Source organism: Barbus barbus (genome assembly GCF_936440315.1).
Source record: "Barbus barbus genome assembly, chromosome: 28".
NCBI lineage: Eukaryota > Metazoa > Chordata > Actinopteri > Cypriniformes > Cyprinidae > Barbus > Barbus barbus.
The window spans coordinates 7,157,339-7,173,335 of NC_136756.1; the positions used below are offsets into that span (position 1 = coordinate 7,157,339).

The window sequence follows — 15,997 nt, forward strand, 5'->3', positions numbered from 1 at the left end:
CAAATTAATATTTAATTAAGCAATATTACATGAGCAGGAAACAGAATCTAGTGTGATGTTTCGTAGTGTGCTTAATACTGAATGTACATTTGTAGTCTACTTCAAATTCATAAAAGTATATATTTTTTTTAAAACTACTTGCAGATATAATTAATATAAGATTAATGAAATAAAAGTTCACTTTAGCATAAAAAGTCTTAAAAAGAATTCACTTTCATCACTATGTTTCTTAATACAAAAAAAACCCCCATTCTCACAGGAAAAAAATAACTATTTTACAAGGTGACTGTTTTCTATGAATTCATACAATGTGAATCACAAAGACTGTTTTAGTAAGCATGAAGGTCCACCCTTAACCCCAGCCCTTAACATAAGCATCACTGGGGCATAAGCAGGTCATCTGAAAACATAAATCATACTCATCAATTCAGCTGAACAAAAAATAGTTGCAAACTGCCATGAGAATATTTCATAAAGAGCCACCGAACAATTACCACTAATGTACAGATTGACAATTTTAAGACAACAAACTAACACGATTTTAAGAATTCATTAATGTTCTTTTGTAGAAATAATTATTTTTTAAAAATCCAAATAACTGTCAATAGCACTGATGCTGCATGAGTGTTAAGTATTATTTCTGGGCACACGTTCCTGGTTTTGTGTCGAGACTGCAATAAGTCACCAGTTTTCTGATGATGGGCAAAAAATAGCCTGCGTGCACACGGCCTTGACATGAGTGCTGACAGAGCGATTTTTGTTGTTTGGATGTTTGCACAATTCCTCAGGGAAAGATCTGTGATACGGCATGTCTCCCTCTGAGGGAGGAACGGTGGAAGAAAACCAGCTCTGCTTTCTCTTTGATCTCTAATCTAATTTTAGCCGCTAAATACTCCGGCGCACATTGAGGAGAAGATGACCTTTTATGCTGGCATATCAAATGGCTGTTACTCAGTATGATATCCAGAGCTGGGCTTATACCTTTCTTTGCCTCGCGGGAAGTTGACGGGTCTCTGCGTGAAGTCCATCTGACTGCAGCCTCTGCCTTTTTTTTTGTGAGAAGAAGCTCCAGTGTCTTGAGGTAAACTGAGCTATTACTGCATTCATTAGCTCTGGACTCGTGGACTACCTTCATTCTCAAAGTCATTTGTATTGTGAAGTGTTTTTGTTTGTGTCTGTAGTGCAATACAAGGATTGTCTCATTTATTAGGGTAATTTGCCAGACGCTTGTATGGAGGAATAATTTACAGAGTCTGGGAATTGAACTCATGACCTTGACTATGCTGTTAAACTACAGCAAGGTAAATGAGAGAAACAACTTATGCACTCCAATAGAAATTAATATCACATTATGTTTACCAAGGGATAATGCAGGTGTTAGGTTGTTTTTTAATGGACCTACACTTTAGCAGCGCTTGTTTTCTCATAGGTCCACTTATAATGTAAGTCAAGGTTTCTTGCACCAAATAATTTGTTATTTAGTTGTACACGTCTCTGGATTGTAGAATTAAACAGCCTATTTTTCTGCTGTACCTTTAAAGTTGGCATGAAATGGAAGTTGCAACCAGCTTCAGATTTGCGAAGTATTTCTGTTTTTCTGAAATGGCTCAAAATGCATTAAAGCGATAGTTCAACCAAAAAGGAAAATTCTGTCATCATTTGCTCAACCTCAAGTTGTTCCAAACCTGAGTTTCTTTCTGTTGAACACAAAAGAACATATTAAGAACAATGTTGGTAAGCAAATAGATGATGGTCCCCTTTGACTTCCATAGTGTGGGGAAAGAATTGCGATCGCTCCAGTCTGAACTTTTAAATGCTATATTTAATATTTTGCTAAAAAACTAAATTAAATAAATAATAATAATAAATACAAGAATAAACAATAAACTAAATATTCCAAGTGGGTTAAAATAGAAGCCAACTTTTTTTTTTTTTCATTGTCACTGAATGTATTATTCTGAAAGAGTAGTCAAAAAGGTAGGCAACAATATCTGAGAATCTGAATGAGCCAAATCTTGTTTCCATAAAAGTGACCTTGAAAGTGATGTTTCATATTAATCATAGCCTTCAAATAAAGACACAGTACTTTTTAATGGAGCAGAAGCTTAAATGTCACAAATTCTGGAACTAAAAAAGGATTTGTACAGTATGAATAAGAAATGCGTCTGAATTGTTGCAAGTTTTAGCAGGATAAAACATCAGCAGCTGTCCCAGATCAGTCAAATATGTACGTTATGAGAAAAAACACCACCCTCCCTCAGTCATCTTATCATAATTCATGACAGCTTTCCCACATATTTGCTTTGTTGCAATTACTTCTGCGTAACATCTTCTGGAAAGTGATAGTGTGTAATTCAGATGTGATTAATTGCTGCTGTCTTTCCAGATGTGTTGGTGCATTATATTTACATGGATTGACACCCATAAATGTTTTTTGTAAGAAAACTTCTCCAGGTTAATCTGATACTGATACTCAAGTGGTGAATGAATATCATCTCATTTGCATGTTCAGTTTGATGATATGTTCCCTCTGTAAGGCAAGCAGTGCCAGATATGTACACCCTTGAACGCCTGAATAGGGTCTACCCACACCCTCATTTATTTCTTGAATTTACACCTCCACCTTCGTAGTATTCCACAATCTATTAATTATCAACAATATTACAAAGGGAGAAAAAAATAAGTAAAAGAATGCCTATGGAATGTCCTCTGAACTGGATTTTATAACTCGCAATAGTAAGTTTATGTCTCACAATTCTGAGAAAAAAAGGCAGAATTTTAAAAATTCTGACTTTATAACAATTGTGATTATATCACGCAATTCTGTCTTTATAACTGTTACGGAAGTAGTCGGGACACAGAGGATTAGTGAACAATGCAAGATGTTTATTGATTCAGCAGAGAGAATACGGCAGTTGACGATGAGTTGAGACTTTATACTGAATAAGATGCAGAAAGGATATACTGAGAGATGTTATATCTTGCCAGGAACTCGTGGATGACTCGTGGCAGCACACACCCCATGATGACGTTGGAGACGAAGGAGGATGATCACTGAAGGAGGACAGACGAAGGAGACACGGAGGATCAAAGAAGGAGAGGAGCCGGAGGTAAGTACACTTGTAGGTAAGTATCAGGTGATAAATAGTGAAGAGCTGAGAGTCCACTTCGTGTAGGCGAATGCATTGCATGTGTCATGTCATGCAACAGGTAAAAATCATGCAATTCTGACTTTATAACTCGCAATTGTGATTATATCACGCAATTCTGTCTTTATAACTCGCAATTGTGATTATATCACGCAATTCTGACTTCATAACTCGCAATTGCGACATTATATAATGCAATTCTGACTTCTGTTATATCACGCAATTCTGACTTCATAACTCGCAAATGCGGCATTATATAACGCAATGCTGACTTTACTTGCAATCGCGACATTATATCACGCAATTCTGACTTTACTCACAATTGCGACATTATATAACGCAATTCTGACTTCTGTTATATCACGCAATTCTGACTTCATAACTCGCAATTGCGGCATTATATAATGCAATTCTGACTTCATAACTCGCAATTGCGACATTATATAACGCAATTCTGACTTCTGTTATATCACGCAATTCTGACTTCATAACTTGCAATTGCGGCATTATATAACGCAATTCTGACTTCTGTTATATCACGCAATTCTGACTTCATAACTCGCAATTGCGACATTATATAATGCAATTCTGACTTCATAACTCGCAATTGCGACATTATATAATGCAATTCTGACTTCATAACTCGCAATTGCGACATTATATAACGCAATTCTGACTTCATAACTCGCAATTGCGGCATTATATAACGCAATTGTGACTACTTGCAATCGTGACATTATATCACGCAATTCTGACTTTACTCACAATTGCGGCATTATATAACGCAATTCTGACTTCTGTTATATCACGCAATTCTGACTTCATAACTCGCAATTGCGACATTATATAATGCAATTCTGACTTCATAACTCGCAATTGCGACATTATATAATGCAATTCTGACTTCATAACTCGCAATTGCGACATTATATAACGCAATTCTGACTTCATAACTCGCAATTGCGGCATTATATAACGCAATTGTGACTTTACTTGCAATCGCGACATTATATCACGCAATTCTGACTTCATAACTCGCAACTGCGACATTATATAATGTAATTGTGACTTTCTAAATCACAATTGTGACTATATTATGCAATTCTGACTTTATAACTGGTAATTGCAACTATATCACACAATTTTGACTTCATAACTCACAATTGGGATTTTAAATCATGCATCACTGACTTTTTTACTCACAGTTGTGAGCTTGGATCTCGTAATTTTGAGAAAAGAAGTCAGAAACAGGCTTCTATAAATGTCTGTTTTCTAGTAAATTTTTGGTAAAAAGTTTATGGGGTCACTAGTGTCCCGAGGAATGTAATAATGCATACATATTTTTTTTTTTCATTCTGTGGAACAATGTTGAATATCTGACATCTCAATAAGTGTAAATCACCTTCATTTCTCAAGTTGTTTGATAAACAATGGCAGGCATAAAACAGGAATATTTAAGTATCATCAGCAAATCTTGACGGATCAGTGATTTACTCAGGGAAGATTGTAATCAAATACTAACATCATTTAATGGTGGAGCTGATGGCGAAGCTGTCAGCGAACAAAACGCTGATTTTGAAGATGATGAAAAAAACATTTTGACATTAACTATTGAAAGTTTCAGATCCCCAATATTAGCCAGATGCTGAATATGTTAATGGTGAAGCGGATGCACCCTTCCACCCTTCCAAAAATATGCTTAGTAATTTTTTATAAAATCTCAGAACAGTTTTATACTATTGGGGCTATTTAGAGATCGATCTGTGTTAGACAGATAGTCTAACCTGAATATACAACAATTATTGGCAAAGCATTCATTAATTTAAGGGTTAATTAAACTTTAGTGTCTTTATGTTTGAGGTCCCAGAGATGCCAATGCTGTATGTTTAAAAATACATCTGAAATTAACCTATTTTCCTTCATTTAAAAAATAATATGTTCATGTGACCTATAGTTAAACCCAGTAGACAATTATTATTATTTTTTTTTCAGTTTTTTAACTCCAGGATTGTAATGTTAGGATTGTAATTTAAAACGGCATTGACAAGCCATGTAACTTTAATGGTATTTCAGAGTAAAATTCATATATAAGAAGTAAAAGCATCTCTGGTTCTCTCACACCCAAAACAGAACATGCATGGAAAAAAAGCTACTTTTTTCCTGCTTCACTAATCTAAAAGAATATGTCTAGTTTTTACTACACAAAACTATTTCTCCTTTCTGCATTTGGTTTTATTGCCTGTAGACAGTCAGCTTAAAAAAAGAAAAAAAAAATCTGAGCAAGCTGATAAAATTTGTGACTTTGCAGAAATTAGTTGTTACTTTCATTTCAGCACAGATAAGTGCAATATTTGGTGTATATAACAGGAATAATGTGAGATCTGCACAATATTGACAAATCTGTTCTATTGCTGCTTCCAATAAGGGAAAAGGAGAGATTTTCATTTAATTTTAATGATGTTCTGAACAGTGAACGGCACATCAACATGTATCACAAAAATAAAATGGCAGGCAGGCGCTTAAAGGCATTTGTCAAAAAATGGCAAGTAATTTAAAATGATTCAGAGCGAACTCCCACACGTACAATTACTCTCTTCCGCACACACATATGAATGCAGGCACATGCTCAACGGGAAGGCTAAAAGAGTTATATAGTTAAAATACACTTTTTCTTTAAGCACACTTGTAGACTATGAAAGAATGTTAAACACACAGGTACTGGAGACGTCACTTTGGACTGGACAGAGATTGACAGTGTTTTATAACTTATCCTGGCCATATTTCACCACCAAATCCATAAAGAAATTAGAAATTACATTTTGGTTAAAGAAAATTAAGCCTATTTTGGACTAAATCATGACAATTGAGCGCATTTTCCCCATGCCATTTCTGTAATGTGACATTTTAATTGTAAAACATACGAATTCAAGGTAGGGTGGTTTAAATTTATGGTAATTTTATTAAAACAGCATTTTATTAATGTAGCAAACAGTTACTGTATCACAGTAATAGAAATGTATCATATCATTTTTCAATTTATCAATCATGTAATAATGAAAATGTTTAAAATTTAGAGTAAATCAACCGACATAAAGGTAATGAGAGTACTTTTTTCTTTACATTATGCCAATAAGAAAGATTTCTTCTCACAATTTTGAATTTTTTTTTTTTTTGTATTGCAGTAATGAGAGTAAGACATTTTTGTTATGGTAATGAGAATCAGGTTTTTTTGTCTTGCAATTATGGTAATGAGAATAAGATATTTTCTTACATTAATGTGAATATGTTTTTTTTATTATTGTGGCATTGCAGTAATGAGAGTACGTTTTTGTTATGGTAATGAGACTACAATTGTTTTTCTTATTAATGTGAATAGTTTTTTTTTAAATTGTGTATTGCGGTAATGAGAGTAAGAATTTTTTTGTTATGGTAATGAGGATAAAGGTTTTTTTTTTTTTTTGCATTACAGTAATGAGAATGAGGGTTGTTTTTTTTTGCATTACGGTAATGAGAATGAGGTTTTTTTTTTTGCATTACGGTAATGAGAATGAGGTTGTTTTTTGCATTACGGTAATGAGAATGAGGTTTTTTTTTTTTTTTGCATTACGGTAATGAGAATGAGTTTTTTTTTTTTTTTTTTTTTTTGCATTACGGTAATGAGAATGAGTTTTTTTTTTTTTTTTTTACATTAATGTGAATGTTGTTTTTGTTTGTTTGTTTTGTATTGCAGTAATGAGAGCAATATTTTTGAGAATGAGATTTTCTTTCTTGCATTATAATAAGGTTAGTAGCATTCTTTCCTGCATTATGGTAATGAGAATATTTTCTTTGATATTATCGTAATGAGAATTAGATTTTTTATGCATTAGAGTAATGACAATGATATTTTTTTCCTTGTATTATGATCAGACCCCCCCCCCCCTCCCCCCATGATGTGCCAGTTAACATTGTTCTGTGTAATATGTGAATAAAAGTAAAAAAAAAAAAGGATTTGACAAATTGGGTAATTAATGTGCTTAATTGTGAAGAAAATTGTTACAGTGCAAATCTTAAAGTTTTTTTGGAAATAGGCTTTCTAGATGCAAGATATGATTTTCCTACTTTTAATTTTAGTGTGAAATATGACCTGAATATGTTACTGACAGGTTCCATGAGATTCACAAAAATGCTAGAAACTATTTAGGATCAGATTGCAGTGCAGTTTTCAGCTTCAGGAAACATACATCATGTAATTAGTGCTGAGATTGGAATGGGGCTCATTAAAACCCATCAACCTCTGAAGCATTTCTACGGATCCTACTTCACTCAAGCAGCCTAATAAGTAAACTGCTCAAACCTCTTGTAATTTACAACACCTCTACAGTACATCCTCACTGCGGTACACATATCTAATGAAATATAAAAAAATAAATAAAATGAGGCAGGACACAATGTAACAGTATTAAGTTTGAGGTAAACAAGAAATGCATGCTTATTACTTATTTGACAATGTATATAAATATATTTATGTTGATTTTATTAATCCCCCTTCTCTAGTCTTCTCTGGCATGTCTATTTTTTATGATTGATTGGTTGGTAGAGAAGCATAATGTGTTCCATCACAAGAAATAAATTAAAAAATATGCAACATTGTCCCCAACATAAACACCCACACACATTAATATTGGTTTTAGCAGGCATTACAATAACTACCAAATCCTCTCCAGCCCCACTGGCCATATTTGTGCAGTGTGTTAATTTTACGCTGTTTGTATTTGACACTAAACACGATTCATTCTTGGCGTTCAATGCTTCAAACAGCCAATGTTTTCATATCTTTGTTCTTCCTCATTTGACCTTCTTTGACACAGGCGTACTCACTCTCACAATAAATATTCATACAAGCATAAATATTACATGGCAGTCAAGTCTCCGGCACATCCAAACACAGTTTGAAGTGTTTCAGAGCACAACCAAACACTATGGCTCTTTGTTCTGTGGCTCTTCACACTGCATTACCATTTATTTGCACCACGTCTAGACATCAGTCACGCATTACATCATTAATTATTCTAAATGTAACATTTGAGTTTCAAATGTCTATCTTATTCACATTATCAAATATATTAGCACTGCTTTTGTTTTTCGTCCCCATATTGGCTGTGATAACTTAAGCTTAACATACAACTGTGCAAACATGGACAAATTTGACCGAATCTAATAAAGGGGTGTTTTTTTTGTTTCTTATATTTACTGTAAATCTGGACACCACATTTATTACATAATATCTACAGCGTATTAAAGGAATAGTTCACTCAAATCTGTCAATTAGTCATCATCATGTCATTCCACATCTATATTCAGTGAATAATATAGGGGGGGGAAGTCGTGGCCTAATGGTTAGAGAGTCGGACTCGTAATCCAAAGGTTGCGGGTTCGAGTCTCGGGCCTGCAGGGATTGTAGGTGGGGGGAGTGAATGTCCAGCGCTCTCTCCACCCTCAATACCACGACTGAGGTGCCCTTGAGCAAGGCACCGAACCCCAAACTGCTCCCCGGGCGCCGCAGCATAAATGGCTGCCCACTGCTCCGGGTGTGTGTTCACGGTGTGTGTGTGTTCACTGCTGTGTGTGTGCACGTTGGATGGGTTAAATGCAGAGCACGAATTCCGAGTATGGGTCACCATACTTGGCAGTATGTCACTTCACTTCACTTCACATAATGATTTAGATTTCCTCACATAAGACTAATGAATGACTGGCATGAACTACTTTTATGATGATTTATGGTACATTTATGTTGCTTTTAGCCTTTAATGTTTTCACTGAATGGAAAAAAAAAATAGCATGAACATTTTTCATCTCTTGTATTCTAGACTATCACACAGTTTGGAATGACATGTTGAGTAAATGATGAAAAAAATAACGATGTTCGTTGCTGTGTGATTCTTGTTTTCAATCATGTGAGCGTATGAGAGCTCGACTATTCTTGGGATACTCTTAGTAGCATTTGAGACATTACTTAATTCTTATAACGTATTTATCATAATGGCGAAAAAACATTACAAAGCATAATGACACAGACTAGATATGTTCACTATATCTGAGCAACTGAGTACAAACACGCTCACACTTTTGACCTCTGTCAAACCCACAGCTATGGAATCAGTGCATATACAGTACAAATAAGGGCTATTTGGAAAACTGTACACATTTTGTTGAATGTTCTTGCTGGCAGAGGCATTGAATTTCTTCAGATGATGTGTATTTGACCTATGTCGTACACTCACACACATACAAACATGTAAACACTTTCCTGGACAGAATGTTCATGAGAATGTTTGGCTACCAAAGATGAGTCTCCCGGATCTCTGAGATAATGTTACTGGATTTCTTGAGTGCCTAAAGAAGAAAGCAGAAAGAGCAGCATCAATAACACAAAGCAAACTGCACAAATAACCTGTTGGTTTTGGATCATAAAGTACCTAGTAACTAGTAGTGTTGGGGAATATAGAAACTAAAATTATGAAGCTACTAACTTTACTAAGTTGTTTTTTTGTTTTTGTTAACCTGCCAGCAGTTCAGAGTTTTTTTGTTTTTGTTTTTTTATTATATTTGTTGCTATTTGCCTCAATAAACTCATAGTTTGTTGCTTATTAATAGTTAGTAAGGTAGTTGTTAAGTTTAGGTATGGTGTTGGATTAAGGGATCTAGAACATGGCCATGCAGAATAAGGTGTTAATGTGTGCTTCATAACTCCTCAACACTGATAGTTAATATAGTTGAATGTTTGCTGAAGATACACACTGTGCACACAGAACACATTATTATGCTCAAAAACAGCTTGATGTAGCATAAGAGTACACAATGCATGGCTGACATTAGATGATGATGATGATGCAACATTAGCTATAGTGCGCCAGAACACCCACCACACACCAGCTATCAAGTGCAATGGACTGGAAGAGGCGTCTCGGTTTTAAAAGTCGGACTACTATTAACTTGACGTGGCATCTGAAACTGCCAAAGACGCGTGCCTTGATGCGTATGGCTGTTGTGGCAGTGCTTCAGATGGGATGGATTTAAAGACAACTTTTATGAGAGTACACACAGCTCAGCAGACTCTCAGCATGCGAACTGAAGCACTGCTGCTAAATATATAAAACCACAAGTAGTAGTAATGCATTCAAAAGATGCATATGATTTTCTATTCAGAAGCCATTAAACTTAAAAAATTATAAAACGTTCATATTGTATCAGATACAATATGCTTATGCAATACCAAATGCTGATTAATACCTCATTAATGAGTGAATGTGCAAACATTTTATAGTTTTGAATTTTACCATATAGGGCAGGGCGATATATCGAACGCGATTGTTATGTGCATCTCGTCAGCTTTTTTACATTTTTGGTTACATTTTATTTTAAGGTGTCCTTGTTACAGTGTAATTATACATATTACTGGGTAATACTGATTAACTCATGTACTCACTATATGGTTAGGGTTAGGATTAGGGTTTGGTTTAAGGTTACTTGCAGTTAATTATGCATAATTTATTGTTATCATAATAGTAAGTACATGTAACCTGTTTCCTATTTTTTTTTTTTTTGAAAGAAAATCTTTCAAATGAAAAATTATACATCAACTACAGCAAAAGTGTGATGCAATAAAAATTTTTTATCAATATTTATGAGAAATTTTCAATGCATGAAATGTATAAAAGCATGGAGAAATGGTTTTACTAATTCCTTTTAACTCATGGCTGCTCAAAATCAGTACATTTTTAAAAATCTACATATTAATTGTATAACAAAACAACATCAATATAAATCTGGAGTTAGGGCTGGGCGATATGGCCTAAGAAAAAAAATCCTTAAAAAAAATTGTAACCTTTTTTTTTTTTTTTACAAAAAATCAGATTTACGATTTAAATCGATTTTTTTCCCCCTACATAAAATCAATCTGCCGATGACAACGAAATTGTTCAAAACAAGTTTTAACTTCATTTTGTTTTGATTTTCCCTTCTGGGATTTGATCTGGATTTCCCCCTTGGGTTTAAAATGCAATCAGAAACAACAAGCCAAAAAGACAAGATGGCAGGCCCTGCCATTGTAAAAAATTAAAATGTAACTCAACATAACATAACATAAAACATATAATTATGTGACCCTTTTTGATAAGTTAAGTTTAAACACAAGCTTAACAACTTGCTATTCAGTGGATATGAGGTAGTTCTGATAAAGTGCAAACAAAACATTCAACAGCATTATATACCAGTGACTGTTGGTTTGTTTTTTGGCGGGACGATGATGAATTGTTTGCAGATCCTCAGCACCACTGACAAATATCTTGTAGAGCATAGTAGACCAGGACACACAGGTAATTTCAAACATTCCTGAGCAGGAATTAAACCTCCCACTCCCAGCATTTGACTGGCTGGCCGATTTCCTGCCCTAAATCTTATCTCAGGAGACCTCTAAAAAACAGGAGATATCTGAGAAGAACATCTGGATGTCTTTAAAGAACAGAACCGTCAATGTTCGTGACCGGTTTACCATAAATAAAGTCGAACAGTACAAAGTCCGTTGCATCTGGAAAGGATCCAGCACAGACAAGGACACACACAGATTCAACCAGAAACAGGACAAAGACCTCTGGACCTGGACACGACCTCCTGACTGCTGTGACGAGTCGGCTGCCTCCCCCCTTATCATCATCACCACCCCGTCCCGTATTCGCCGCCCTTCACCAGGCTCCCGACGGGAGTGGGTGTGTGAGAGAGGAGGGGCGCTGAAACAGCTAGGCCTGGCGCCGTGTGATGAGGCGCACCTGATGTGAATAGAGCCTCATCACCGCCGCTGTTTAAATGCTGAGCGCGTGTAACCCGGGTTACAAACACTCAGCTGTGCTGGGAGTAGTTATTTTCATGAGCTTTGAAACGGCCAATCAGAGTATTTTGTATATTGAAGAATTGACCAATCACGAGTGAGAACGTTGGATAGTGCAATTTTTTTTTCTCTGGAGTTCGCACGCGGTTCTCTCTCTTGCTTCGTCGGAACAGAAGTGAACGGTGGCATTTTAGGTCTCTCCGATTAAAATGTGATAATTTGTTAATCAAGTAGCAATATTTGATTAAAAAACTGAGCGATATTCGTCAGAGACGCGGTATTGAGACCAGAAGTAAAGTTGATGTAAAAAGTGAATGTTAAGTCGGTTTTGGTTTTACGCGATTATATAGAGAAGGCCTCGTTTAACACATATAGTGTGTTATCAAATTAAGTGTTTCATAAAGAAGCAAAAGACGTTTTCGATTGGGAATTGATTTCAAGACATTTATTAGTGAAAGACCAAGTTTGTTGGAGCTACAAAACGGTCAATCTCATCCATGGTCTTGGTGAGTTAATAATGTTATTTCATGTGTAAGCTGTGTAAAGGTTCATATAAGTGAAATGTGGAAAAGGATGCTGTAATTGAGATCATTTATGAATCCTGAATGTATGTTGCAAGACCACATGTGATACATTTATGCTTGTGTTCATTTGACAAATGAGATCGTCATTTTGTTACTCTGTTAAACGTTATGATATGCGTCTGTTCTGAAATGATATTAATGACTGTTTCGTGACCTTGTTATTCAAGATCAGGTTTTTTTCTTCTCTTCTTCTTTCTACTTCTGATTCGGTTTCATCGTTGCCCTGTCGAGTGAGTGTTGCAAGCTCGGAGTTAACGCTGTATGGAGATCGATGCTTCATGGAATGGAGTCTCTGGATTCCTGGATTTTGTCCTAACTCTCGTGTTCGCAGACGGAGGAAGGACTGGCGAGCCACAAGGAGTTCTCAACAAGTGCTACTGAGTGATATTGACATTGCTGTTGCCGAACTGGACGGTAGGAAAGTGAATTAGTAGCACAAACAGCGCATTTCACAGTTCTCTTTTGGAAGGATCTAATGAGAGAGACTGAGCGACGAACATTTTCCTCGTCAATAACGGAATTCAGTTACATTCACAAGTTTGTGAATGAACCTACTAAATCACAAGACTCTTGAAAACTGAGCTTTAAATTCAGAGTTTATTCGGGTTTATTTGAATTTTCTTCCTAATTGTTTTTTTTTCTTTCTAATTTGACCAAGTGTATTTTATTTCATTTCCTTTTAAAAATTGAGACAAGAAAGGGAAATTTATTCCTTATAATTCAAAGAGGGTATCAAATAAGGGTTAAGTTGAACCGGTTTTCTGGAATTAAGCTTTCACTCAAGGAAAAAAGGAGCACACTGAGGTTTTGATACAGTTTTTTTTTAAGACTGAACAAAGGATAAAATCCCCATTTTATTTCATTTTTTTTCTTCTCTCCAGAGTAAACAAAGAAATTAGTGATACCTAAAAGGAGTACACAAAAGGTTAACTTCATTAACTGAGGTGAAGTTTGTGGTTTGTGGTGATTGTAAATGCCCATTTGAGTTTTCTGAGTTTTCATTTGAAGTCCTTAATCTAAAAGAAAAAGGGAAAAAAGAGTTATTGTTGAAACAACTTGCACTGAAATTAATTTTATTTTTTATTTTCTTTGAGAAAGTCACCTATTGTATTTTATTTTATTTTTTTTCCCTCATTCCTCTGAGTAGGTGCTTTTCAATTGCTTAGTTAAACACTTCCTTTTGACAAATAACACAGAGTTGAACATCTTACTGTGTCTTGAGTGATTCATTGTTGTTGTTGAGCTCCTTATTCTCCGTAGGCGAACCTGAACTTTTGAAAACTGGTCCATATTCAGAACCCATTGTGTCTGCAGTACTTGGTGCAGCGGGTTACACGCGCCTCTCCTCAGGAGACCGGTGTCTTCCCCATGCATGCACGCTGGTGTCCTCGTGGGTCCAGGAAGGGAGCGTTGAGAGCGGATGGAACACCGCACACGTGAGACGGCTGACTAGCCAGGATGCCGGGCCGTCGAATCCCCCGGAAGTGCCGCGGACAGAGGATGGACGAAGCCGCCGTCACTCGTGCCCCGGCCCTGAGAGGGGAGAGCATGCGGCCACTGGACTCCGCCCCTTACCTGGACCCTTCCTTTCCAAACACTGCCCTCCGTCACGAAGAATTTAGAATCTATGCCTTAACCACTCAGTATATAAAATTAAGGTATGTACTTTGTGCATGCCAAATAACTGTTGTTTGATTTCGAATGAAAGAAGATTTCATCAGCAATAATCTGGTGTGGATGAAAATTGTCTTTTATCATCATAATGTATGATTACAACACGTATAGAAATCTGCTTTCAATAGTTTCTTCATTCGATAAAATAACTGGGCAGATAATTTATGCACGGAAAACTGAGCCGTGTGGGGCTCCGCCCTACATGGACATTTGAGACTGGATCAAACAGCAAAAGAGGCAGACTGAAGTCAGCCCGTTAAAAGACAGACGCCCACCCTTGTCTGTGCTCTTCGTGCTCTCGTTGCTTGCTCGCGCGCTGTTTGAAAGTTCGGCTCCTGCTCTGATCACGCTGCTAAGCGCTTCCAGCCATTAACATCTGGCCGAGCAAGTGAACAACTATCAAGACTTAGTCAAACTTCTAAAGAAACTAACATCTGAAGCCTTAAGAACTGAAACAAACTTCCTGAGAGCGTCATAACGTCAGAAAGAAGCCAACCAACCAACGAAGGGAATCTTCAGTGACATCACGCAACAGCGACTTCAGTAAAGCAAGTAAACTCAAACAATTCTTCCTAATGCTGCTGGAAACTGGTTGTATTCATCTTTAAGTGTAAAGGTAGTAAAGTTCCATGCTTGTGACTCCCTCAGGTTGAAGTTAGAGCATTCTCGAAAACGAGCATTAGAACCTTAAACTCTCTTCCTCTTAAAACAATTCATTGCAATGTGTGTGTGTGTTTACGTATTCTGTTTGTGTTATTTAGCTTAGTAGTTGTGTAGAGTAGTAAATAAACTTTGATTTTTATTAAGAAATCTTTGTCTGGTGCTGTGTACTTTTCAAGTCTTAACTATTTGCCAAAGATCGCGTTACCTATGCTCAAAATTTACCTATGCTCATGAATTTTGATAGAGTACTATTTGGTTTGTTTTATTGTTGGCCACAAATAAAATAAAACTGAATTGTTAAAAGATAGCGTACTGATTTTAATGCTTGCTGGACAAGTCGTTAATGAGGTATTGTTAACAAGGTATAAATTGGACGTTTTGATTAATATCGATTAATCGTGTAAATATCAATATTGAATCTTAAGAAAAGATTCCCCGAAATTTTAATTAAAATAAGGGCTAATCCTTTACAATCTGATCTTGTAAAATGTGTGGTAAGTACTGCCGCTCCATAGTATAAACAGTACATGCGTTTGCAAATCTTGAAGTGAAAGTGAAACTAAAAAGCGAGGCCAGGCGTAATCCCTGATCCCGCAATTTTATATACAATTACCCATTGATAAAACTGTGAGAGAAAGTATTGAAATATATTTTCCTCCCATCTCGCACTGAACGACGCACATGCGCACTGAAGTTATTTAGCAGTAATCAGTTTTTCCACATGGTGGCAACAATGTTCAGGGCCATTGTTTCACAGTTGAAAACTAAACTAAAGAGACGGACAACAAAATAGCTGAGACTGCAACAACAGACGCTAACATTGACCAGCGCTTGTGAGCGAGAGGGTATGAGACAGCTCAGCTTTGGTTTAAAAGAGTTAAAAAATATTTGTTATCAGTCACGACTTAACGGGGAAAAATAAAGCAGACACTGAACATGGTTGAAGCTTTCTAGAGCACGAGCAACTTCAAATGGAGTATATTTTGAAAGGCTGCACGTTTGACTGTATGCATACGCTAGCGTATTAAAACAAAATATATACATATTACTGGCATACA

General features: G+C 36.1%; 1 protein-coding gene across 2 annotated transcripts in view; it reads right to left on the reverse strand.

Annotated features, from left to right (window-relative positions):
* Positions 1 to 8,881: 8,881 nt before the first annotated feature.
* Positions 8,882 to 15,997, reverse strand: part of LOC306847921 (dynamin-1-like protein) — a 29,826-nt gene continuing 22,710 nt past the window's right edge. The window contains exon 18 of one of the 2 annotated variants that reach the window (XM_079382165.1): positions 8,882 to 9,527. In XM_079382165.1, the coding sequence (XP_079238291.1) occupies positions 9,471 to 9,527 (57 nt within the window). In that variant the 3' untranslated portion in view covers positions 8,882 to 9,470. The remainder of the gene's footprint in view (positions 9,528 to 15,997) is intronic. The other variant, XM_079382166.1, reaches the window with a different exon arrangement.